This window comes from Pseudopodoces humilis, chromosome 3 (genome assembly GCF_049639895.1).
Source record: "Pseudopodoces humilis isolate 2021_Gansu_Grassland_sample_001 chromosome 3, ASM4963989v1, whole genome shotgun sequence".
In the NCBI taxonomy this organism is placed as follows: domain Eukaryota; kingdom Metazoa; phylum Chordata; class Aves; order Passeriformes; family Paridae; genus Pseudopodoces; species Pseudopodoces humilis.
In genome coordinates, this window is record NC_142202.1 from 1,281,069 (window position 1) to 1,305,983 (window position 24,915).

Below are 24,915 nucleotides of genomic sequence, written 5' to 3' on the forward strand. Positions count from 1 at the left end.
ATAAAGTAATTCCTGTCTTTTCTCCTTAGTTTAATATATTTTTTTAATAAAAGCAGATAAAATACTTACAAAACATGGCAGTACATGAATTAGAGGAAATATTCAATAACATCACAGGAAAATACTAAGGATTAAAAAAAATTAGAAGTGGAACAATAAAACATTTTAAAGTGACTATATGAAGCTGATTTGACAATTAAGCATCATAGAATGATTATTTTACACATAAAAATAATTAATGAACCAAAAACCACAAAAAATTAAAATAAACCTTTTTCCTGATTATAATTTCTATATACAATTAACTTATAAAAATCAGCAAGGTGAATTTCTGCCTTTCACTAGATACAGGTGCAGCTTCTTTAATTCACAGACTTTTGGGGTTTTACACAAACAGTAACAGTTTCCTACCATTTCAGTAATTTCTGTAAAGATAAACTCAACAATATTTGTATGTGTCAAGTGAAGGAAGATGTGTCTTGATGGTGATTTTTCTAAAACACATGAGTTGAGAGTATTTAGGTGTATTTTCACAAGTGGAACAAAATACACAGCATCCCTGAGTGTGAGCAGCTGAGCTTTGGACACATTTCCAATAGCTGTAGGCAGTGCCATGAGCCAAGCTCCCATTAAAAGTGTGTCCTTTGCTTACTTGTGACTAATAAGGATTCTCTTTCAGTGTAAAGCTTCAAAAGGAGCTTCCTTTCTCTTGACATTCAGAAACCTTCACTCAGCCAAGCAAACACCTCAGATCCATGAGATGTTTAGTGTAACATCCCTGTCTTAGACACCAGAGATTCCACTGGGAAAAAGACCTTGGCTGGGTAATGGATTTTGTGGTATCAAATTGACGTGGACTGGAGTCTTAGCTTTTGTTCTGATAAAAAGCAGCTCTGTCCTGTGAGAATTTCCTGTTGTCTGCCACCTGTTAAGCACAGATTGTTCTCAGGTGAGTGTTTCACCTGAATTCAATCAGCAGAATTTGGAAGTAACAGAACTGACCCCAGCAATGAGCCATGGAAGTCCCTGCACCTGGGCTTGCCAGGCCCTCATTTGTAACAAACGTGGGCCAGCTGGAAGGGGGAGGGAGCAGGAGGTTATAGAAAGGGTTCAGTTGTTGATCTGCCCTCTCTAAAGCTGCTCTGGAGCCTTGGTGAGTATCTCTTTTATTCATTTGTGCTTTTGAAAACAGCCAAATAACCAAAAAAATCAGATTTACAAAGCCTGTGGTGGAACGGAGAAAAGGCTAAAAGGGAAGCAGTGTGAAATTCTGATCAGCATTCAATTCTGAGTGTGTTGCTTTGGTGTTTTCCTTTTTATCTTTCTGGGTTTTATGTGCAGATTATTGGTATTCTATTGGTGAATCATTTGTCGGTTTTACCATGGTGCTGCATAACTCCATCACCAGCAGGACAGCAGAGTATGGTGAAATCAAGGTGTTGGATTTAATATGTAATTGTTCTGTGTGTTGGCTCTAAAAGCCATGATACTTAGCTGCTTTTTGTTTAATAACAGGCTAGAGCTGGGTGAGGTCTTGCAGCTAGAATAGGCTCTGGGAAACCAGGTAAATTCTGTTCTCTGAGAAGTTTAACAGAAGTTTTGTTTAATCTATCTCATACAGAAGAGACACTCGATACTTTGAATATTCAGGCTGTGTCAGACAATGTAAAGCAAGGTAACAAAAGTCACTCATTTTAGTAAGTGCCCTTCTCAAAAAAATTAAACTGTTTTGTGGACAATTGTAGAGAAACCTTTCTTGTCTGAATTATTAGAAAAAAAGGAAAAATTGATTTATAATAAATATGTATTATAATTCAAACAGTGTTTGAATTTTTAGGAGCTGTGTTTGTATTTGTGTTCTGTATAATTAACTGGTGAAGCAGAATTTCAGAAGCCTGGCAAGACCGTTCATAGAACTGGTAAGTCATGACTTTGCTGCTGATCCATTGTGACTGGAAGTTTGGAGAACAGACCCTTTCTGATGTTACATATGGCTCTTATTTGCTCTCCAGTGGTTTCTGCCCCAATTGATGTTTGTTGTGCACTTCAGCGTGGCCAGACAGGGAGCAGGATCTCCTCATGATGGTATAAGAACTTGCTATTTCTTTCCTATTTCTGCTGATTTTCAACCTTTGAAATAGAAAGATATTTTCCCTGAGAACAGTTGTTGGTCTTGGCCTTGCATTTCTGTGAGATAATGACAAAAAAAGCATTCTGAGTATCACTGAAAACTCCCCCTGTCCTGAGGGGGTCTAAAAATGAACCTTTTTTTCCAGCCACATCTAACACTGCCACATTTCTCATTTCTGTAGACACTCAGTGTACAGAGAATGATCTGCTTCTGACCCATGAAATGCAGCTCAGTGTGTGTTGGTTTGATATGTTATGGAATCAAACCCTTCCTCTGCTGTTCTTCTTGCCACTAAAGTGCCTAAACTTTAAATGTTGTAGGGCAGGATAGCCATGAGAAGAAGGCTCAAATGGGATGCAGCTGTGTGTTTGTTGCCCTTGAAGTAAGAACCCTTTCCCCAGGCTCAAAATCCTTGTTTCTGATAATCAGGTGAGGGCAAACCTATGCAAACAGTATTATTATCTCAGTGTGAATTTTTTAACAACAGCCTGGCAGTTTTGTTAGACCACACGATTTGTCATAGATGTAAATATACCTGGGGATTTTCAACAGGATGAGATGAAATCTCTTAAAATAAAAATGAAAGTGGGAGTGATCCAGGAAAGTTGTGACAATGGTTGGTTTCTTTTTCTTGTTCTCTGCAGTATTTCCCATTTCTTCTTGGCTGTTCTCTGGGCTTTTTAGTTATTTTTATCACATCTTCTATATTCATTTTGCAGCTCCCCCATGGTTCCTCTTTTTGTCAGCTTTGTCTTTTGTCTGTCCTGTTTCCAAAATTTTCTTCCCATTTTCCCTCTCTTCTTTCTTAGCTGTTTCTGCAAATGTTTTGATTCAGACTGTGATCTGCATAGTTATACCCGTATTCAGTGCCGACTGTTGGCTATACAAAAAGCAGAGCAGATCCAAGAAATGCCAAAGCAGTTGTGCCTGAGTCAGCCTCTGAAGGAAGGGAAGGGGAGAATCCCCCCTGGGAATACCTCCTGCTGTGCTGCCAAGCGTGGGGAGGGGCATCTGCACCACCACCATGCAGTTAATTAATTAGTGCATGTGGGCAATTAATTAGTGCTCAGATTTGCTGTTCACTGTGACCACCAGTTGTAGAGCTGTCAGCTTAATCTTGGCCTGAATGATCATTACATCTCTGCCCTTGGGGAAAAGGCACAGCTACATCCAGGCCATTTTCAGTTGTGTCAGCCTTGGAGTGTGATGAAATGGGAAAAAGAAATGGTTTGATTGCCATCAGCTGTGCATGGTTTGTGTGTCTGGTTTGGGCTGCATTTGATTCTGGTGTTCCCACAGGTTGGAATAAAGTGAACACAGGAAATAAAGGAGGCTGATTTCTTCACTTCCAGGCTTTATCTGATGTGTGAATTTTATATTTTTTATCACAGTGTTCAGACTGGCCTTCAAATACCTTATACCAGATGAACACGAAAGTTTTGCTGGTTCGTGTTGAGCATTACTGGATTTACAGCAGTGTTTCATTAGCTTTCCATGTATTGAGAAATCACTGATAGCATTTAATTGCTGTTTTTGTCTCAGTATCATAGACTGATATCTACTTGCTGGTTTTTGGTATATTTTATCACAGAATGTGTTACATTGTCCATAAAGTATCATAAGCATAGAATAGGACAGGGGCAAATATGTTGCTGAACTAAGTAGTTCTTGCTCTTTCCTAACCCTCTCTTTTTAGTCTCCAGTTCTAGCAGATTTTTCTTTACGACTGATGGTTTCAGGTCCATTTTACTGATTGCATCAAAACACAATGCTTATATCGAGAAGGGTGTCACATGTATCTGTTTTGGGTATTTTTTACAACTGCTTTGGCCATTAAAAGGAGTGTTTGGTTTGTCATCATGAGTGCAAATACCATTAGACTCAAATGGGAACTCCGAGCATGCATGGGAAAATGCTCTGGTTGAATTTCAGAGTTACACAGCGGGGTCTCTATAGGGTAGTGTGGCTCATAAGAAATACTGGGTGTTTTCCCCGATCAGCTGTTGCTTAAAATCCACAGTTCATGAGGACATCAACAGTTGTTGTTGATTAGTTTTCAGTGTCATAATGTGGGCTTTGGATAAAATCTCCTAGGATTGCTTTTCACTGGGAGATGCTCAGAGCTGCAAAATATCCATGAGTTATCCATAAAATAAACTTGTACAAGGAAAGAAATCATTAGAGAAGTGCAGCCATGTATGAGGAGGAGCCCCAGTGCTGCAGGACTGTGCTGTGGTGCTGTTCCCTTTTTGTTTGGGGGATCTGCCCAATATTTCTCTGTCTACAGATGCATATGAGTGTAAATCTGTGGTCTCAGTTAAAGTGCAGAATGCTTGTGCTCAAAGCATTACATTTTAAAAGTTTTTTTTTTTTTTCCCCCTTACTTCTTTCACCTTCTGTTATTGGGGAAATTTTAACCATGTGTTCAAAAGCCATTTACTTTTTAAATGTGGCCTGACTCTGCTCCCTCTGTCATGCCATCCCATGATGCCATGAGAAATTCCATGTTCTGCCATGCTCAGGCCTTTTGGACCTGATCTGTGAAGAGTTCTAATATGCCTTGGGCAGCTGAACAAACCTTATTGACATGTGGTAGAATAACTCCATGGGCTTGAATAACAAACTGGCACAAGGAGCAGGTCAGCAGGAATTTTCCAAGGATAAAGAGTGGCAGGAATGGTTATAACTTTGTGTGCTTCTGTTACCATTCTGCCTCAGGTGAGTTCTGGAAAACAGTCAGAAATAAAACCCCTGTCAAGATGCCCCTCAGATTCCCAGGGCACTGTCAGTGTGCTGGAGCTGAGCAGCAGCTGTAAATGTGTGTATTTCCAGGACCTTTATTATGTCTGAGCTGCACATCCACTTAAAAAATGGTTCCATTTGGGCTCGGTTTGTGGGGCCAGCCCAACACAGTGATACCAGTTACGGTCTGCTCTGACTTCATTTGCTCTGGGGGTGTTTGCTTCCTCAGAGGAGCAGATGGGAGCTGTCTGGGACAGGCCACCGAATTCCGGAATTGTGGCTCAGAGGCAGCCTGGCTTCTTGGAAGTTGGAAGCTGGTGCAGAGAGATGAGTAAATGCTAGAATCTGTCTGTATCACTCTTCTTCCTACACAGGGAGCATGGAGGGGAAAACCAACAGTGGAACAGCTAGTAAGAGCTTGGACCTAAAAAATGCCTAAATGATTTTTAAAAAGCCCATCATTCTGTACACATATCCTGTTCTCTGTTATATATAAACAAGATATTGCCATATAGCAATCAAGACAGTAAATTAAAATGTTGCCATCGCAGTATTTCTATCAACATTTATGTTTTTATTTTGTCAGGATAAATATGCTCCGTACTTGAGTTATTTGCAAGAAGCATGTGGCAGTATTTAGTATATTTAAAACTATCATTAGAGCTATATGTTCAGATGTGTAAAAAAAGCAATTCACTTGTATGTGTGTGTATCATGTATATTATACATGGAAATATGTGCACACAAGGAGTCTCTGTGTCTCAGGGCTAACAGATCTGTTCCCCAACTTGTTCCACATACCTGCAGTAGCCTCCCTCACCTGCCCTATGGTACAAGCCAAGGAAAATTGGTTATTGTGGTGTATGAACTGCCTGCCAGCTCTGCGCTGCTCTGTGGGTCTTGGGCTTGTGCTGGAGGAGCCAAAGGTTGGGAGCCGTGATTGTGCACAAGCAACAGTCTCCTGTATTATTAAGAGCTGGATTTTCCTCAAAACATGCTTGTGGTGTTGGTGTTTCAGAACTCATTTGGGAGGAGTTTAAATGTAGGATTAACCTGTCAGATTCCTGCAGTTTTCTGCTCAGTGCTCTCTCCATTTTTACACATCTGGAGGGGTTTGTGCAGGTTGTTTTGTTGTTACTTTCTTCTTCTTCCCTTTTTCTGGCTCCTCTTCCTTTTCTGATAGTCCCTTGCTCCTCAAGGTCCCTGCAATTGCTTCCATTTAACTGCTGGTCTTTGTTCCATTATTCCTTTCAATAGAGCTTGATGATGTTTTGTGCTGTACTCAGAAACGGGGATCAGGCTGCATCCTGCCTTATTTTGCTGCTAAAATAGCTCTGTCTGTACAGTGAGTTCCCTTTTGACCCCACAACTGAGGAAAGAAACTCATTTTGCTCTGAGAAACGGGGAATTGCTGAGCGAGTGTTTGTGTTCTTTGCTGCCATGTGAGGACAGCTCTGTCCTTAGCACCGTGTGAGCAGTAAAATGCAGAAGTACCCTGGTGTTCCCATGTGCTGCTGGCCTGCCAGGAGCCTGGAGGTGTCCTGCCAGGAGCAGGAGGAGGCAACAGAGGAGAAAATACCTGCTGGCACATTGTGGCTATTTTGGGACAGGCTTGGAGCTTCTTGAAATACTGTTTCTTCAGAGATATTTTTGCTACAGAGAAAGAGTCCTAAGAAAAATAATTGTTGTCTAATATGTCCATTGTTCAAGCATAACAGAGTCGGTGCCCTGAGTACTTCACAAGTTTGACCTAAATTCTGAAGAAAGACCTGCTGTGTTCTCTGTTCAGCTAAACTGTGGGGTTTGTAGATAGTTTTTAACAAGAAACGAAAACTCTTTCCTTGTGAAGAGACTTCCTGAAGAGAGTTAATAGAACACAGTATCTGCCTCTCCCCAAGTCTCATTAACATGATCTAACACTGGTACAGAAAACTGTAGGATTTTGTAAAGGTTTGTCTAAACAGGAAATGTTATTCCAAATTTAAAACTGGATGAATTTGAAGGAGAGATTAATTGATCAGTGTCTAACGATCTAGAGTTATTTTAGATTGACATCAAATTTGCACACTGCTTTAAAGTTCAAAATATCCCAGGCCTGAGGATGAATTATATTGTCAAGAGCTGCTGACAATCCACCTGAGACAGTGATTTCAACAAGTCCAGTGATTTCATTCAGAATTGCAGTGTCTGTTTCCTTTTCAAAAAGCAATTGCTTTTTTGTCAGGTGGGATGTTCTGGAAACCAGCTTTGATTTGTATGAACAAAGAATTGTTGATAGGTTGGTTATAATAAGATTCAAATTAATATGGCATTTGAAATAGAAAATACAAATTATGCACCAAAACTACAAAAACAAATGTTTGGTTTTTCACTGCTGCAGTGAAAAAGTGTTTTGCCTATCTGATAAATAGGATAGTGCAGTGATAGATTTAAAAGACCCAGAGAAGTGAGATTTGAACCTCTTTCTCTCATCTGATACACCCATTCCAAGGTCTCCATCAATTCTGTATGCCTGTATTAAAGATAACAGAAGTGCTTGCTTTTTGCAGCATCAGAGAGCAATTATCTAATGCAAGTTAACTGCTGCCAGCCAAAATACATTTTTACTTTGATTACTTCAGACTTTCCTGAAGTATTTCAGTATTTGGAGCCATAGAAAACTCTGATTTCAAAGGTGCTTCCAGAGATTGTCCAATCCAACTTTCTCTTGAGAGCACAGCCTTAGATTTGGTTATTCGGGCTCCTGTCAAGCCAATTAAGTCCTGAACTCTTTCCAGTGAGGGAAATTTCACCACTTCTCTGGGCAACCATCCTGATTTTTAGTTTTTCTAGTGAAGAATGTTTTCCTTATATCCAGACAATGTTTCCCACAAATCAGCTCGTGTCTCTTGCCTTTGTCCTCTTCCTGTGCATCCTTGTGAAAAGAGCCCCTCCATCTTCTCTGTAACTGCTTTTGAGCCTTGAGCTACATCTAAACTTTTCTACTTAGTTCTGTCTTGGAACTTCAGATCCATACTCTGTTTACAAGTGTATGGAACCTGTTACAGAAAAGCAATATAGACAGAAATACAACGTAGACAATAAACAAATATTTTAATCCTTTGGAATTCTAATGTGTTATTAAAAAAATAATCTTGGAGTGAGATATTATTGCAACAGAAATTGTGGAGGTAGCATGAGTTTCCCATCTGGCAAGGCCCCCAGACCAGATGGATCCACTAATGACTTTTATAGGGCATTTCATCAGACCCTGCTGAAACACGTGTCTGGCATCTTGAATTATCCTAAATTAACACAGTTCCAGCCTTGGATGCTTAGATTCAGGCTTGTTGATCTTTGAAGGGAAGGAAAAGGAAATGTTCCCTGAAAGATCATTTTCCTAACAGACCCTTTTATTAATGAGGTATAATGGTAAAATATTATCTGAGCTTTATTGGCTCATCCTGAACGGATTGTTTGAGTAAAAGAAGTGTCTTTGGAGGCACTTGGGTTAAAGAAGCTTTTGCTTTGGAATTTCCACGAGTGCATTTAGCCAGGAATCCCATTTCTTTCTTTGGCTTCCCTGAAAGGAAGGGAATGGGCACTCTCAAAGCAGTTGATCTGTGCCTCTTTCCCTGGGTGTGCAGCTGCTCCTGTTGCTGTTCCCACAGAGAGTTCTTGTCGTGTGAGGAAGTGCCTGCCAGGGCCAGTGAGCAGCACCAACAGCTGCTGCTTTGATCCCTTGTTTGCATCCCAGGTCTTTTAGCAAGAGGGAGTTTGTGTCCTTTTCCCTCAAACCTGGAAAACAGAGACAAATTTTCTTGGGAAATTTCTTCCCCTGCTTAGATCTTGTCCTCCCTGTAGAAGGAATAGGAATTAATCCTGTAGTAATGTGTTTTCTGTGCCATAAATTGCTGTTGTTTGAATGCCTTGTCTTTTCTAATCATATTTCTGTATAAATATAACAGTATTTCAGTGTTTTCCAGTGATGCAAATAGCGATGTGGTTCCATTAGGAATGGTCTAGCTCTGGGATGTTTGCTTAGAAAATGCACTTTACAGTTCAAAACCCAGCCAATGAAGTTGATACCCATTTAAGGAGGCTGGGAAGGGCATGGAAATCTTACACCCTGAAGGCAGCACATGCCCTCTGTAAGAGAGATGTTGTATAGGTACACTCACAGTTTTTGTAGGTGAAAACACATCAAACATATAAGTCATATACAGGTAACAAACAGTCACAAAGAGTTGTTCTTGAAATTTGGCTTCATTTCCTTCCTCTAGCCCACTGCTCTGTCTGCCAAAAATAAGCCCTTGATTATCTAACAGCCAGACTGAACGTGGGCAGGGGGAGTGCATTGGAGAGGCTTGGTAGCAGGAGATGAATGTCCTCAGCGGGGCTGGGAAATCAGACTGCTAATTTAGGTGCCAAAAATTGATATTATTCCCTAATTTTAGTTCCCCCACGGGCTGACTTCATGCATCAAAAAGGATAAAACAAATACCAGAGACATTCAGTACAGACGTGTTGATGTTTAGGAAATGTGTTTGTGCTCTTAACCCAAGAGGAGTCTCTGGTGTGTGAGAACTGCTCTGTGCTAAATGGTGGCACATGTAATTAAGTTCTGCTCTAGCAGTGAGAGAGGTGAGCCCAATTAATCTTTTCCTTCTGGTTCTTGAAGAAAAGTATTCTAACTTAATTATGGCTATCACACCCTCAGTTTGTGGTGCCACCTTTTATTGCCTGTATAGGTGTAGAACTGAGGTGAATTAACTGACACACAATATAATGTACAACTCAGACCTGAGGAGGAAAGGAGGAATGGGCAGGGGAGATCAGTCAGTTAAATTGTGCTAAAACTGCTCTTTTTCCATGAAATGCGTATGTTTATGAAACTTTGTTAAGGTTTTTTTATTAACTTTTCTTAATAATTAGTTTTATCTGTTCCTGGGATAGCAGAAGTATTCAGCTTCCCTGTGCCACCTGGTGAGTGCCAGTTTATTATAGGATGTTTTTCCTTATTCCATGTGTAGCTCACATACTCAGCCATTGTTCAAATTTGTTTCCTGGGTAACTGTGTAAAACTGCCTTTGTATTCATATGATTCTGCAGAGAGGTTTTATTCTTATTTTCATACTTGAAGGATTGTGAACAGAAATATATGGTTTGATTCTGGTGGAACAATTTATTTCTGTGTCTCTTCTGAGATTGCTATGTTTAAGCATATAAAGAGAGGATTTCTTGTGTATATTTCTCATAGTAAACAATATCCATTATTCAGCTTTTTGTCCATATTTCAGAATATTTGAGCTGATGTGCAAAAGAGGAATAATTAGTAGGAAATCATCCATTATAAACCTGTGAAAGACTAAGATCCAAGTCTGTGCTCAATCAGCTTATCAATCAAAACTATTTTAAAATTCTCTGGTTACGCTTTTCCTTTTTCTAGTTAAAATATTATTACATGATAAATTGTATTGTGCACTCACCATGTCAGTCTCAGCAAAACATTTTAAGTAAATACTGGAGTCAAGTGCATTTTGAAGACAGCTGCTGTGATCATTCCTACCAAAGTGTGTTATAACTTGAAGTGTGTTGTTTACAGCCTCGCAGTTCACCCGGATAAAACGTTGGTAGCCACAGGGCAGGTTGGGAAGGATCCCTACATTTGCATCTGGGATTCCTACCGTGTCCAGACCGTGTCTGTCCTGAAGGATGCGCACACGCACGGAGTCGCCTGCCTGGCCTTCGACTCGGATGGCCAGGTCAGTACAGCTCCTCCTCTGGGCTCTGAACTGAGCTGGAGCTCTGGTTCTCGGAGAGATGCTCCTTAAATGTTTTGTGTTTCAGCAGCTGCAGGGCTGCAGTGTTGGAACTTCTGCTCTGGTTGAATTGGGCTTGCTGTTCAAGGCCTTGGTTTGTATCTTAATTGTACTTGCAGTAGGAGGACTGCGAACACAGCTCTTGCACAGGAGGTGCTTTTGGGATGGAATCACAGCCTGGCATCCAAGTGGAGTGGAGGCATTGGGTGTTGGACAGCTATCCAAAGCAGAAATGCCCCTCTGTGCCTTAACTGCAATGGCTTCACCACAGACTTGTCACCTGCTGTCCAAAGAAATCAATTGCTGGCAAAACCCTCAGAACCCTGCAGCTTTTCTGGCAGAAGAACTGCACTAATCTCACTGCTGGGAGAGTCTCCTTGGCTAGGGTGTGCTGGCAATTTAATTCAATAATGGTATTAGGACACACAGTGTGGCTTTATACAATGTGATTAGTCTAGATGATATCTTGAAACAAAATTTAAAATATAGCTAAATGGTGGGCTGCTACCAGCTAAACACAATGATTTTTTTCTCTCTGGCAGTGTTAAAAGCTTTAGGTAAATAGACCTAAAATTCACATATACCTGAGAAATACTTCACAGAGCTTTATGAATAAATATCTGGCTGTGCAATTTTGTCATAATTATGACAATTTTGTCCTGATTAGTTTCCTGATGTAATTCTTGCTGAAGTATTTTTAAGAATGTTTAGATTAGCTGATACCAAAAACCTCAAATAAATAGAACAAAATTTCTAATGGTGTAATATTTTTTAAAGTTATTGTTCATTCAGAAATAAACACTTTTCATTTTTTCGCCCTCATTTTTAACTTCATGAGACTGGTGGTTAATAGCTATTTTTTTTCCTAAAGCTATTTAAGTACCTCTTGGGAATGAAGGCTCATGAACCTGGGGGCTGTTTGAGGTGGAGGCCTTCATGAAGACCCTGATGAGTGCTTGCTGTAATTAAAACCCAAACTCACTGCCAGGTTGACCTTGCAGAACAGTGTCAATTCCCTTTCTGGAAGTACTTGAGAAATTGAAGTTTTTTCTGGAAATAAAAATTTGCATTGAACACTTTTATATCTGGAAAACGACCAGTGCTGGAAAACATGAATATGGATAATGCATCTTGGCTTTTTGCTGCTCTTCCTGGCATTGCAGGAGAAGCTGCTGAGCCAGAATTAAAGGGCATGGGAGGAAGTCTGTGAGTATTTGGAGCTCAGAGCTGCTGGCTGTTCTGGTTTGTTTAGTCAGCATTCCCAAGGGAGCTGGTGTCTGTGACAGGGCAAAACAGACTGCAGACACTGCTTGCACCTCCCAGTACAAAGCTTTCCTTCCTTTATATCCAAAGGCTGTTAAAAGCCAGAGCTGTATTTCAGCCCCAAAACACAAATAAATGCAACAATCAAACGTTATAAACACAACAGGGACTGTATTCTTTTCACTGCTAACTCTGCCAGCTGTCCACTTCCTAAATGAAAGCAGGCAGAGGCAAAGCCCAGGTGACTCTGCTGCACTCCCAGTGTGGATCTCCGTGGATTGAGCTCGGTTCCCTGTGTGCTCCTGTGAGAGTGAAGCTCCCTGGGCGGGGTGTCAAACAGAGCCACCGCTCCTCTCCCTGAGCCAAGTTCAACCAGAAACTCCGGGATATCCCATCCTTTTGGGTGAATTAATGGGGAAATATTCCTCCCGCCTGGACTGGAGCTGACCCCACTCGGAGCCAGTGCAGTGGTTCCTGCAGCGCTTCCCTGGCCTCATGTGCCACAGGCTGGGCAATGCACATCCCTGAGCACAGCATTTGTTACTGTTTCCAAGAAATGGGGATCATCAATACATGGGGAGAGCTTGAATGCTTCCTTTGTTCTATATACCTTCAACACAGCTTTTGGAGACAAATAGAATCAGAGTAAATTTCCTATTCATGTTTAACACAGTCCTGATGGGAGTTGAATTTCTTGCAGAAGCGTTGCTATTTAAAAATACATCTTTTTGTTTGGGCTTTTTCTGTCTGAGCAGGAGCTGCCATTTGGCAGGAGGGAAACTGCACTTGGTTAAAATGTTTAATGAGGAGCTGTCATTTTGCCTGTAATTAAAAATGTATTCTCTTCAATCAGGAGTTAACTACAGTTTCTCCTTAAAAGTACTAACATCTCCTCTTCACAGAATTACCTGCAAAGCAGGTGCCTCATACTGAACTATTTTATCAATACCACACAGTTCAATTTCTGCTCTGAATTATTTCAGATTAACCCTTTTTATGTGCTTTCTAAAAATATTTTTAATGGCATGGGAAGGGCACTGCCATAATGCATACACACCTAATTAAGAAATTAAAAGTACAGCACTAGGCTTCTTTAGCCAGATCTTCCAAATCTGTACAGATTTAAAAATAATTGTTTAATTATGTGCCTAAACTACTTGGCAGATACTTTCTTCTGGCAGTTCTCTGAATTCTCTGAATGGAATTCTGTCAAATTCCCTTCCAGAAGGAGAACTAAAAGTGTGTTTAAACCAAAAACGAAATTCAGCATTTATCACTTTTCTACTGGTAGGAGACCTTCCTCAGCAGGCCAAAGTTAAAAAAAAGTATAAAGTATTTCTTAGTTTCCCATAGTGCTTTCCCTGCTGCTACCAAAGTCAGCTAAGGAATAAACTTCCTAACACAATTTTAAATTTTAGAAAGCAACAATTCCTTATTCCAGCATTGGACACAGTTGGAAGAGTGGGTTTTTTTCTCTAATCAAATGTGTGTCGTTAAACTTTACAACAGGTCATTGATTCCATCCTCATCAGACATATCACAATGTACTTCCTAGCTAATAAATAACCTCCACTTTCCCTAGAATTTCTATGCCTCTGCCCCTGACTGGAACTCCTTTTGTAGTCCTAGAGGGATGTCTAAAGGGGTCTCCTCTGGCTGTACTCACCGAGAGCCCCCAGTATTGTAATGACCTTGCCTTGAACATCTCAGGGCATGCATTGGTGTTTCTTTGTACATGACTGGCACAAACCTCACTCAGGTTCCCCATGATCTGTTTATCCACTGGTTCCAGATACCTTCAGTATCCTCTGTGTCTTTTATATTCTTTTATCGAATTTGCTAGTTAGTAGTTATGCTCTATTTTGCAATGTCAAGGGAACTGAACATTTCTATTCTTCGTGTTATCTGTTAAGTCCCCCTTTGCTTGAGACTCTGTTTTAGACAAGTCTCAAAACTTCATTTTCCAGCACTACAGTAACAATACAGTTGTTACAACAACTATAACATTGAATTAAATTGCTTTCCAAAATCAAGGGAATTTAATTACAGATTGTCCTTCACTCCCTGGATGGAAAGTGTTCTCTTTGCCCCAGCTCTTCCTGGTGGTTGTTGCCAAAGTACCCTGAGGGGAGGCATTAATAGTGCTTGGGAACAAGGATGTTTAGGAAGCTGAGTATAGGCATTGTCTGCACATATACAGTAGGTTTAAGGTCTGATTTCCCACTTCCCACTCTTGGGCTCCTTCCTACGTGTGATTGTGCTGTGTCCTCAGTGCCAGAGGAGTTTCCTGCAGCTGGGAGTGGTGTAACACTGACACTGACCAGCTCCAGCACCCCCAACTTCTACTGACATTTTGAGTGATGTTAAATCCCAGAAATCCAGGCAGAATTGGGACTTCCTGCAAAAACTATAATTTTATTTCTTTTTTCCACTGTACAAACTTCTTTAACTCTCCATTCACAGCTCTGTTATGAGTCAGAGCCCATTGACTGAGTTCTGCCCCCCCTGTAGGGTGAACCCTCCAAGGGAACCTTGGTCCTCCCAGCAATATCTGAGAGCATACCTAGATTGCCCCATGAAAACTTTGTGTTCCTCTAAGAGCAGCTCATTTAATTTCTCAGTAGTTTTATTCCCACAGAAGGAGTCTGGGCTCAGAAAAACTTGTGCTATAAGTCTGTAAATAGTTTTTTCTGGTGGTGGTGGTGAGGGGTGTTGAGTTGGGCTTTTTGGAGGGTTTTTGTTTTGTTGTTGTCTTCATTAATACCACATTGCTTGGTGCATTTTCTGGTGGGACAGTGGCTGAGTTCTGCATTATTCAGGTTTTGCATCGAGGTAATGCCTGTAGTCATCTCTCATTAAACCAAAGTCCCAAAACATCTATTTCATTCCTCTAAATCAAGAAACTGTGACAGTTAAGACAGTGGAAGGTGTGTGAACCTCCTGCAGTTAATGCAGAGGCTATCAAGGGGCTCTCCCCAGAGGGAAGATGTACACTCAGGAATGGGATGAAAAGGCCTCAGGTACCTGCTCTCTGAATTATTGCTGCAGAATGAAAGCTGGAGCTTCCTGTTCCTCTATGAACAGTTTTTTCCCCTTTCTGTTATTGAGAGCTTTATTGCATTTAGTATTTTTCGTAATAGAGCATTTTAGAGGAGTCTAAGATAACGACACTTGTTTTCTTTGCTGGCTCAGTCCTTTTGTGTTATCACAGACACATCCAGATTTTAAACAATTTGCTTACTCAGAATTTGAGCCAATTTTTTATGGAATTCATGTAAAGTTGGACAAAATTAGGACAGTCACTGGAAGGGAAAAGAGCTACAACTTCCACAGTAAGGGCTGATCATCTGAGCATGTCACAGATGGATCCATTCTGCTTTTTCCCTTCTAGAATGCCCCCTCTGTTTTATTCTGTTCTTTTTATTTCTTCCACTATTGAGATGGAAAGGTATTAAAATTAAGTTCTTTTAATTGATGACCAATAAAACTTTAATTTAACTTGGTTATTAGTTAATTATTTAAGTTATTTTAACTGGTGATGTGATACACTAAGCTATGAATAAGACAATTATTAAAAGTACATCCAGTTTTGGTTCTACAGCTCAACAAAATGAGCATAATGAACACAGCAGCAGTTGCAAATTGTGAAAGCTTTTATTTCCCTTTCATTATCAGATTAATAAATCATAATGTGAGAGAGGGGTGCACCTGAAACAAGCACCTCAGGTGTTTTAGGGTAAGAATTTCACTTGGAACATTGGTAGCCTAAAATCAATAACCTGACCTTTTAGAGAAGATGAGATATTTCAGTGCTCTCTGCAGTAAATGTTGAGTGTGAATGTCTTTGTAACATGGTTCAGACCCAGATCACACGTGGGAAAATCCATTTGTGCGCATAATCCTGGGAACTACAGCAAGGTGATTGGGGGTTGATTTCCTGTTAACTGGATTGCTGTTGTTTTTCCTCAGCGTTTGGCTTCTGTGGGACTGGATGCCAAAAACACGGTGTGTATTTGGGACTGGAAGAGAGGAAAGCTCCTGGCAACAGCTACAGGCCATTCCGACAGGGTAATTGTATGGAAGCATTCCTGGATTTTGTCTGGGATCTGCACAAGTGTTTTAAAAATAAGTTTTGTTTTGATTAGGTTAATGCAAAGGTAATTTTGGTCATTCTACCTGGCTTTTAAAATAATGAACAAGATATTTACTCCTTCTGATTGTGCCAGACCCAGCACAAGGCACTGTTAGTAAGCCTAGGGAGGAAATACGTTGTGCCTACACGCTGAGTAGGGGGATCTGTAGCTCTTTGTATGAGATGTGAAATGAGAGCTCAGTGGCCATAGATCATCTTGTCTCTGAGTATGTCAAAAAGGCAATTTATCCTGAGGGCAAATTTAGTTACAGCCCTTTCAGTTTTCCTTAAGACAGTTACCTGTAGAAGAGACTTGATTGAGATAAATATTTGTTTTATATTTGTTAACTTCAGGTAAAGGATCATAACTTAGGTAAGATGAGAACTAGCCAGGTTTAAATTTAGAATGTCATTCAGGATTAGGAAATGTTTTACCAGGTTTAGCATAAGCAAAATATCTCCCTGACATATATAAGCACATGGATGCATATGTTAAAATAAATTATGGACACATTCTGAGAACTTGTATATATATATATATATATATATATATATATATATATATAAAATCATATTATAACATGTTTTACATCAGTGAAAGTTTTGCTACTGACCTCAGTAAGTGCAAGATCATGTTCTGAATGAACAGAATTCTCCAGGACAGGCTAGAAGTACTAAAATCTTAGTCCCAGTAGACTTTCCCAACTAGAAAAAGGAGCTTCTGCACAGAAGAGGGAGTGGGAAAGAATGCCTGTGTAAATATTGTTTATTCAGTAATATCCTGGAGCTGGAATGGGTTGGCAGTGTGGAGACAGGGATGAAGTGTGTTGACAGAACTGTGTGAGGAACCCTCCATGTTTGCCTTGACCTTTGATTACAAAGAATTCCAAATTTACCTGTAGAGTGTTTTTCATTTTTGTAATATGTTCCGACAGAAATTATGGCTAAGCACTGGTAAAAGCAAGCTGAACCTAGATGCCATTTCTGTATAGATTAAAATATCAGCTTAATGTATCTCTTAACAGATATTTGATATTTCCTGGGATCAATATCAGCCAAACAGAATTGTCAGCTGTGGAGTAAAACACATAAAGGTAAGAGCTTTCATTGTTTACTTGGAAAAATTACTTGCACAAAAAGAAATCTGTGTTCTCACCTGATGAGGACTTGAAATATAGGACAGATTGTATTTTTCTTTCTTTCTGCTGTGAACATTTTGCTGAATGCATTGGTTGAAGCCAGTTCAGACATTCAGCAGTGCCTGAGCTGCAGATTACCTGAACAAGAAAGTCGGGAAAATCCTTTGGTGCAATTTTCATCATTATACACTTACAATTTTGGGTTTTCTGCCCTCTCCATTCCACCCTAATGGCCTCAGCCTTTAGGGGTTTCTTGTCCAGCATCACAAAGGGTCACTGTGCAGCTGTAGGAGGAACCAAGGTAAAAAGTGTGAACAGAATGACCTGCACTTGGGCTTCCCAGGTAACACCACTGAGAAGCGTGCAGGGCCTGCAGAGACAAAACTCTGGTGCCCCACTCTTTGCTCCCTCTAAGTCACCCTTTATGGAAGTGTTTGAAATAGAAATCTAGATATGTATTAGATGTTTAGGATAAAACATTCTCATGCTTGTGGAAAGCTTAGAAACAAATCCTTGTCTGCCAATATCCCCTTCAGGTTTCTATTTTTCTCCTGTCTCCTCAAAAACATTCCTAACAGATGGCAATTATTTCACATGACTGGGGTGGGAAGAGCTTTAACTAGAAGTTTAGGAAACCAGTTAATATCTCTAGTTATGGTTCCTGGGAAGCTTGTGCCCTTAAACCACCACTGCTTCAAACTGTGGGTGGTTTTGGCAGCAGTGATACCATCTGTTGTGTTCTGCAAGCTGTTTTCCAAAACCTGGGTTTGTTTGGCACCTGTCTGCTGTTTAAAATGACTATAATCACCCTGAACACAGAGAATAGCAGGCTTTATCTCTGTGTATTGTAAATTATAAATACACAGAGATAAAGGAATGCCAAAAAATTGGAAAAAAGCAGCATGGAGGGGAAATTACTCGGTGTTCCCCTCCAGTGGTGCTCCAGCAGCTGCCTGAACTTGCTGTTTGGTACAAGGCTGTGAGAATGTGATAATAACAGCTCTAAAGGGATTGTATCACTGTGGGAGTTGGGACTGCTGCTTGGGAATTGTGCTGTTTATTCCTTTAGCAGTCCAGTTCTGCTGGCTCACTTGGCTGAGCAGGAATTAGAAGCTGAGGTAAAGCCCAGGAGCTAAGGAATCTCTCACTGAACTCAGGATCCTCCCTCCACCCTTCCAGCACTGCTGCCTGCTCTCCAACCCTTCCTCAGCTGACCAGAAGGGAGGGGAGTTTAGGTTTTACTCAAGGAATGAGAGCCCTGGGGGCAGTACTCCCTCTGATGTTAAGAGGCAAAGGGAAAATTTCATTGCATTAAGAATAGAGAGGGAGCTGAAACAAAAAACCTTGATCCAAGGATTTTCTGGAATGAAGAATTTTAGAAAAATACCTAAAAATGTGTCTGTAGGTAAATGAAGTGGGAATAGATGGACATGATGAATCCATGTCAGACACATCACTATTCCTGTGCAGGCTCTGCCAGTGTCTGTCAGCTGACAGAGCAGGGATGGCTCCACTGGCATGCTGTGCTGTGCTGCACCCCAGAGATTTGCTGTTCTGTATCTGCACCTGTCCAGAACATCCTGGTGCTGACAGGACTGGAGATTTCAGTGCTTCCCTTGCACATCTTTCATTGATATTCTCTTTATTCTTCCTTCCCTGGAAGGTCTGGTCCTTGAGGGGGAGCTGAGTACACAAACTGCTGTCTCTGCTTGGTAAATGATGTTCATTTAAATAAATAAAAAGCACCCTTACTCAAAAACAGGTAGTCTGATATCTCTAGCTCACCTCCAAATACAACCTTCTGAGACAAACTTTCTGTTTTCTTCACTCTTCTTCTCCTCCCCAGTCATAGATTCCTTTTTGCAGGATGTTAATGACTTTTGTGTGGCAGCTGAGCAAGTCCCCTTTCCACACTTGGGAACCTGTTACTCCGGGAGTCAGGGAGTTGTCTCACGTACGAGCATTTGCAGTCCCCGTGGAACAGATGGTTTCTCAGTAACTGTGACTATATTTGAGGGGCACAACTCTTTCAGTGCACTGGAGAAGGGCAGAAATGTCTGCTCCAGCACACAGGTTGTGTAAGATAAAGTATTTTATCACTTCAGTGCCATAGCTGTGTTTTGCAGACAAGAAAAATGGGATTTTCTTGGGTTTAAAAACATGCACTTGTCTGGACAGCGTTTCCCAGCAAAACCCGATAAAGGACAGTGAGAGAATGAGAAAGAGCAGTGTGGCAGTAATGAGGCAGCACTGAGCCTCACCCTCTCAAGCAGTTTGATCATTTCCTTTGGGTTTAGATGTACATTTGCCTGCATCTTTCCTTGGTAAATGGGCAGGCTTTGGAGTAGGGGGTGCTCTGACAGGACTGAAGGAATCATCTCAGTGCCCGGCCAGACTCTGCTCTGTCAGGATGTGTGTCTGCCATCTGCACACTAATGGGAAAAACCAGAAATTCTGCAGAAACCTCTCCTGCCATCTACCATTTGCATTTCACAGTTTTGGACATTGTGTGGAAACGCTCTGACAGCAAAAAGAGGAATATTTGGTAAAACAGGAGATCTCCAAACAATCCTGTGTTTAGCCTGTGCTAAAGAAGACATCACCTACTCTGGGGCTTTAAATGGAGACATCTATGTTTGGAAAGGGCTCAACTTGGTCCGCACAATTCAAGGAGCACACAGTGTAAGTGGTGTTTTCGTGTCTGTTTGATAATGAACTGTTGATTGAACTGAAAAACTTCCTGAAGGCTTAGCTACAAAGATTTCCTTCTGTTTCGGGTCAAAAGGATGTCTGAGGCTGTTCAGCAATTAAGAACTTAGATGTAATGTTGTACTTGTTGACGTGTTGCCAACAGATGCTGGGCTGATAGTGCCAGAATTGCTGATATTTATAGCCTTCATCTAACCAAGTAAGCCAAACCTCAAATGAAGTCTGTAAATCTAAAGTTTCACAGATTGAGTAGTTTCAGTTATGATCAATATACATAAAAATAGTTGGCAAGCAGGTTATCTAGGCTTAAATAGAATTTTACCATTAAAGTTCCCAATGCTGGAGACTGACTCCTCAGAAGAGCTTCAGTGTGGAAGAAACCTGTTGAATCTGTGAGTTTGCACTCCAGCCATATTCCAAACAGTTTACTCCAATTGTGTCCATAACACACACCCACAAACCACCACCCCCAGTCTGGAGCTCTCATGATTACAGAGTGAAAGGGGGATGTGCAGGATTGTGTTAGATTTCTAACCAGTCTAATACAATTAATTTGCCTCTGTTGTTGCTACAATAAAAGCACAGTAGGACTTCCTTGTCTTATTTCAAATATATTTGAGAGCTGCTCCTATTTGGAATGTGGCTGTGGGCAATGGCATTCTGATGTGGGGTTTTTGGAACAAAAGGAAATAAGACAGTTTTCTTTAGAAAAGTGATATGACATCTAACACTTGTCACTATAGTTTTGTTCTAGAAAGAGCACTGCAAAAATAACAGGTTTTTTTCCTGATCTCCCAAAATTAGTTATGGTGGCAGTTCATCAGGATTTGTAGCACCTCTTCAAATGAGATCTAAGTACTGATTATTTACAAAAGTGATCCCTAATTTATGAAAGCAGAGGGTCTGGAGTCAGTGGGACATTTTCCCTGAGGAACTGCTGTGAAACTGCAGCTGCAATAACACTGGAATGTCTTTGACAAGCAGTAACCCCCTGTAGTATATTAGCAGAATTCTGTTTGCAGAATTTTACGTAGATTTGTTAGAATGATTAAATACATCCTCTTTATACATAATGTGATAAATTATGGAGTTTGCCATGGCTAACATGCAATCTCTATGTAATTAATAATTAGAAATATTAATTTATGAAGACATTGCACAAGGCCACTTCAAAAATGGAGGTCTTCTCTCCATTGTATTTATCTCCGTGCAGTTCACCTTATCTCCCAAGCAAGGTTTTCCTGATAAAATATGGACTCATCAGGCATTCCTCGAACTATTCCAAGATAGTTCTGCACAGTCATTAATCATGAGACATTTTCAGAACCAAGGAGAAATTCAAACTGTAATAGAGACTTGTTTTCCACAAGAGAATGAATTGACACTCTTTCAGTTCCTGTCAGATTCCAAACGATGCCTGAGCTGAATTCATGAAAGAATGTCTCAGTCACCTCTGCTCCTGTAAGAATATTTGTATTGCTTGTTTGCTTGGTTTTGTTTATCACAACTAACTCTTTATTTAAGTGCTCCATTAGTTAGTCAATTGTCCTTGTCATAATATTACCTAACCAAAATTTGAAGTTCTGCAGATAGGCTTCTTCACTGCTGTTTGCACAAAGGTTTCTACATAAACCACTCGAGTGGAGCACTTGAAATAAAAGTTGTGTTTGCTGGTTTTCTTTCTGGATGGGCAACACTTTTGTGCCTAGCAGGTTCTGGCCTTTAACAAGAGTTTGAAAACCTTTGCTTTGTGTGTTTAAATTGGTTGTAAAGGCCTTTAAAACTCGGGCTGCTGTTGGTTGACAGGCTGGAATTTTTAGTATGTATGCTTGTGAAGAAGGCTTTGCCACTGGAGGGAGAGATGGCTGCATTCGGTTGTGGGACACCGAGTTCAAACCAATTACTAAAATTGATCTCAGGGAGACTGAACAAGGATACAAAGGTAATGAACTATTCCTTTAATGGTTTTTCACACATCTGGATAATGGATTGTGACAGCATTTAATGTGAAGCATAGATGTCTCTGCATGCTGCTGATTTTCTCACTTAATGGCTGTATTTATTTTTGGATCTGTGTTCCCTTCCTTCTCTGACAATGCTGTAACCTGTGGAGTGCTCCCCTGGTTCATGGTATAAACTCAGGGATGAATTCACTGCTCCCACCATACAAATGCTAGAAGATAAGCAAGAGCTCATCAAACACCTTAAGACGGGAGAATGTAGTTAGCCAATCCTTTATTAATTACTTACTTGCAATTCATTTAACTAACTGAGATTTCTGGAACCCGATGCACAGAGATGCTGACCATCTGACCACTCCACACATGCCCTTGGAATGGTTGCATTTGGCAGGTTTGTTGGAGAGAATGTTATTAAATTGGTGATAATCACATTTGTTGAATCTAATCCTGCTTCCTGTGAGCTCAGTCATCACCTTATTTTATGATTTGAAGCACTTATAATCTCATAGATCACCATGTATGCTTTATCAAGGGTGTAATGTTCACTCATGGAATTTAGCCCTCAAAAAGTTGTCCAAGACACAAGCAGCTGTCCCTGTGCTCTGCACTCCTGGCTTTATGTAGTGTTTTGCAGCCTGAATTGTAATGTTTAAAATTTCTAGAAAACAGTAGCAACATATAAACACAAAGCAAAGATCTGGGCAAGTGAAAACTGCCTTTGAGGCTACTCCCAACCTCTGGAAGTGGGGTTTCATTTTCAGTTGGCATTGGCACAGATTAATTTAAGCACCTCTGTAGCCTCAAGCAGTGATGGAGCCTTAATGCTTACCTGGGACCTTCTGTCCCTCCCTTGCAGTTATTTTTCCAAGGCATTGTGCAAAGGCATTGTCTGTCAAACAAACCCTGAGAGCAGATAATCTTCCTTCATGTGCAGTTCACAGAGAGCACTGCCTTTCCCACATCCAAAGGTGTGCTTTATTCTAAATCTTAACAATGTCCATCTTCCACCAAATTCCAATCTGAATTCCATTGTGTGGTCATTGGTGTGTACCAAGAAGGTGAAAGTCAAAACTTCAGTGTGAATTTAGCTAAGTCATAAAATGGCATTATAAAAATTAAAAGCTGCTGGAAATGGACAAGAAAATAAATTAGGAGAAAATAAATTCTTGGGAGATGAGAATATTTTATTTATGTGACCTGTAGTTCACTGCATTTTGTATTTGGTTCCAAAAATGTGTGAAAATGATGATGTGGGTGACCTTGACTACATGACAAGTGGATTTTTTAATTCATTCACATCTCACAGCATCTAGACCTATTATCCAAACTGCTTTTCATGTACTGGAACAGAAAATACAAACCCTGCAAGCAGTTGACCAGAGAGTACTACTAAATTGCTCAGCCTGCTGAGAGGGTGTTTATAAGCTTGTGGTCAGTAAAATTCCAGCTCCAAAGTTAGGATCAGATTTGTGGAATAAGATCAAGCTCTCTTAAAGTTATACAAAGCAAAATTCTGTTGGTTTGGATTTGGAGAGGAGGGATTTATTTTTTTTATGGTTTTTTAATAATCCATTTTGATTGAAGTGGAAGAGTGTGATAAATGGGCACAAACCATTGGAATTCACCATTAAAATTTTATTTGAATGTGCAAAAAAATAAAGCACTGGAAAAAGGAATAAACCAGCTTCAGTCACAGGAACCCCTCGGCTAATAGAAAATTTTGATCTTTAAATCCTGTGAAATGGAGCTGGTTTGTAAATGCCCAAGGTGCTCAGCAAGGATGTTTTGTGTACCAAATGGAGTAAATCTGAGGGAGCAATGGATCCAGCTGGGATGTTGTGTGTGTGCCAGTGGCAAAGCTGTCGGTGGGGAATGGCCTGTGGAACCGGCAGCGGTGGCACGGGCGGCGCTGAGCGCAGCTCCCGCCGTGCCCGCAGGACTGTCCATCCGCAGCGTGTGCTGGAAAGCCGACAGGCTCCTGGCGGGGACGCAGGACAGCGAGATCTTCGAGGTGCTCGTCAGGGAGAGGGACAAACCCATGCTGATCATGCAGGGCCACTGTGAGGGGGAGCTCTGGGCCCTGGCCGTGCATCCCAAGAAGCCTCTGGCGGTCACCGGCAGCGACGATCGCTCCGTGCGGTAAGGCTGGATCTCCTTTGTTGAGTTTGTTCCTTCATGTGCACATTCATTTGTAATGGATTCACTTGCTGCCCTTCTGGTAAGGTTCTGTTAAGACAACGTTTTCCCCCTGTATTTTTCTTAGCAGCTTTGCTTTTTGTCTTCAGTTTTCATATTTGGCTCATACATCGTGTAAAAATAATCAGAATTTATGTTCAAAATGTGCTGGATTTATCTCTTCTGCTTGTATTATTGATTTATTCCTGCTGTGTACAGGGAATCCAAATGGGGAATGGTCACCTCACTTCTCTTCTGGTAATATCAAGCAACAAGCTTAGAGTCTAAATACCTTTGTCCAGTGTTTTACTCAGAAGATGTCTGCCTCAGCCTTGAGTGTTTAGGAAATCTGGTCTAAAACCTATTCAGTTAAAATGCCAGAAGATGAGATTAATGAAAATGCACCGACACCATAGGGGGCAGTGGAGGGGCAGCCACTATCACTTCTCGCTGTGACCAGTGACAAGACCCAGGGGAACAGCTGGAGCTGAGTCAGGGGAGTTTTAGGATAGATATTGGGAAAGGTTCTTCCCCCACAGGGTGCTGGCACTGCCCAGGCTCCCCAGGGAAAGGGCACAGCCCTGAGGCTGCTGGAGCTCCTGGAGCATTTGGACAGCGCTGCCAGGGATGCCCAGGGTGGGATTGTTGGGGGGTCTGTGCAGGGCCAGGAGCTGGACTGATGATCCTGATGGGGATCCCTTCCAGCTCAGGATGTTCTGTGATCCTGTGTTTAGTTACACAACTTGCATCTTGAGGCTTTGTAGCAGAATTTTTAAATTTTGTCCACATATTTGTGGACATTGTCACAAAATCAAGGATGCTCCTTTTCCTCCTGTGTTAAAATCTGGCATATTTATAAACC

General features: G+C 40.9%; 1 protein-coding gene across 16 annotated transcripts in view; it reads left to right on the plus strand.

Moving 5' to 3' along the window:
• The window catches only part of EML6 (EMAP like 6), an 87,895-nt gene that overhangs the window by 15,421 nt on the left and 47,559 nt on the right, over positions 1-24,915 (plus strand). For 7 of the 16 annotated variants that reach the window (XR_015772116.1, XM_088052443.1, XM_088052446.1 and 4 more), the window contains exons 3-8: positions 10,458-10,617; positions 15,907-16,005; positions 17,095-17,163; positions 19,705-19,890; positions 21,724-21,859; positions 23,816-24,017. Coding sequence is in view for 15 of the 16 variants with exons in the window: in XM_088052443.1 (XP_087908569.1) it covers positions 10,458-10,617; positions 15,907-16,005; positions 17,095-17,163; positions 19,705-19,890; positions 21,724-21,859; positions 23,816-24,017 (852 nt within the window). In the remaining variant the exon portion in view is untranslated. Of the gene's footprint in view, positions 1-1,082; positions 1,154-1,180; positions 1,292-1,330; positions 1,437-1,621; positions 1,676-1,822; positions 1,920-2,012; positions 2,086-2,451; positions 2,561-10,457; positions 10,618-15,906; positions 16,006-17,094; positions 17,164-19,704; positions 19,891-21,723; positions 21,860-23,815; positions 24,018-24,915 lie in introns of those variants that run through there. The other 9 variants (XM_088052447.1, XM_088052450.1, XM_088052448.1 and 6 more) reach the window with 9 other exon arrangements.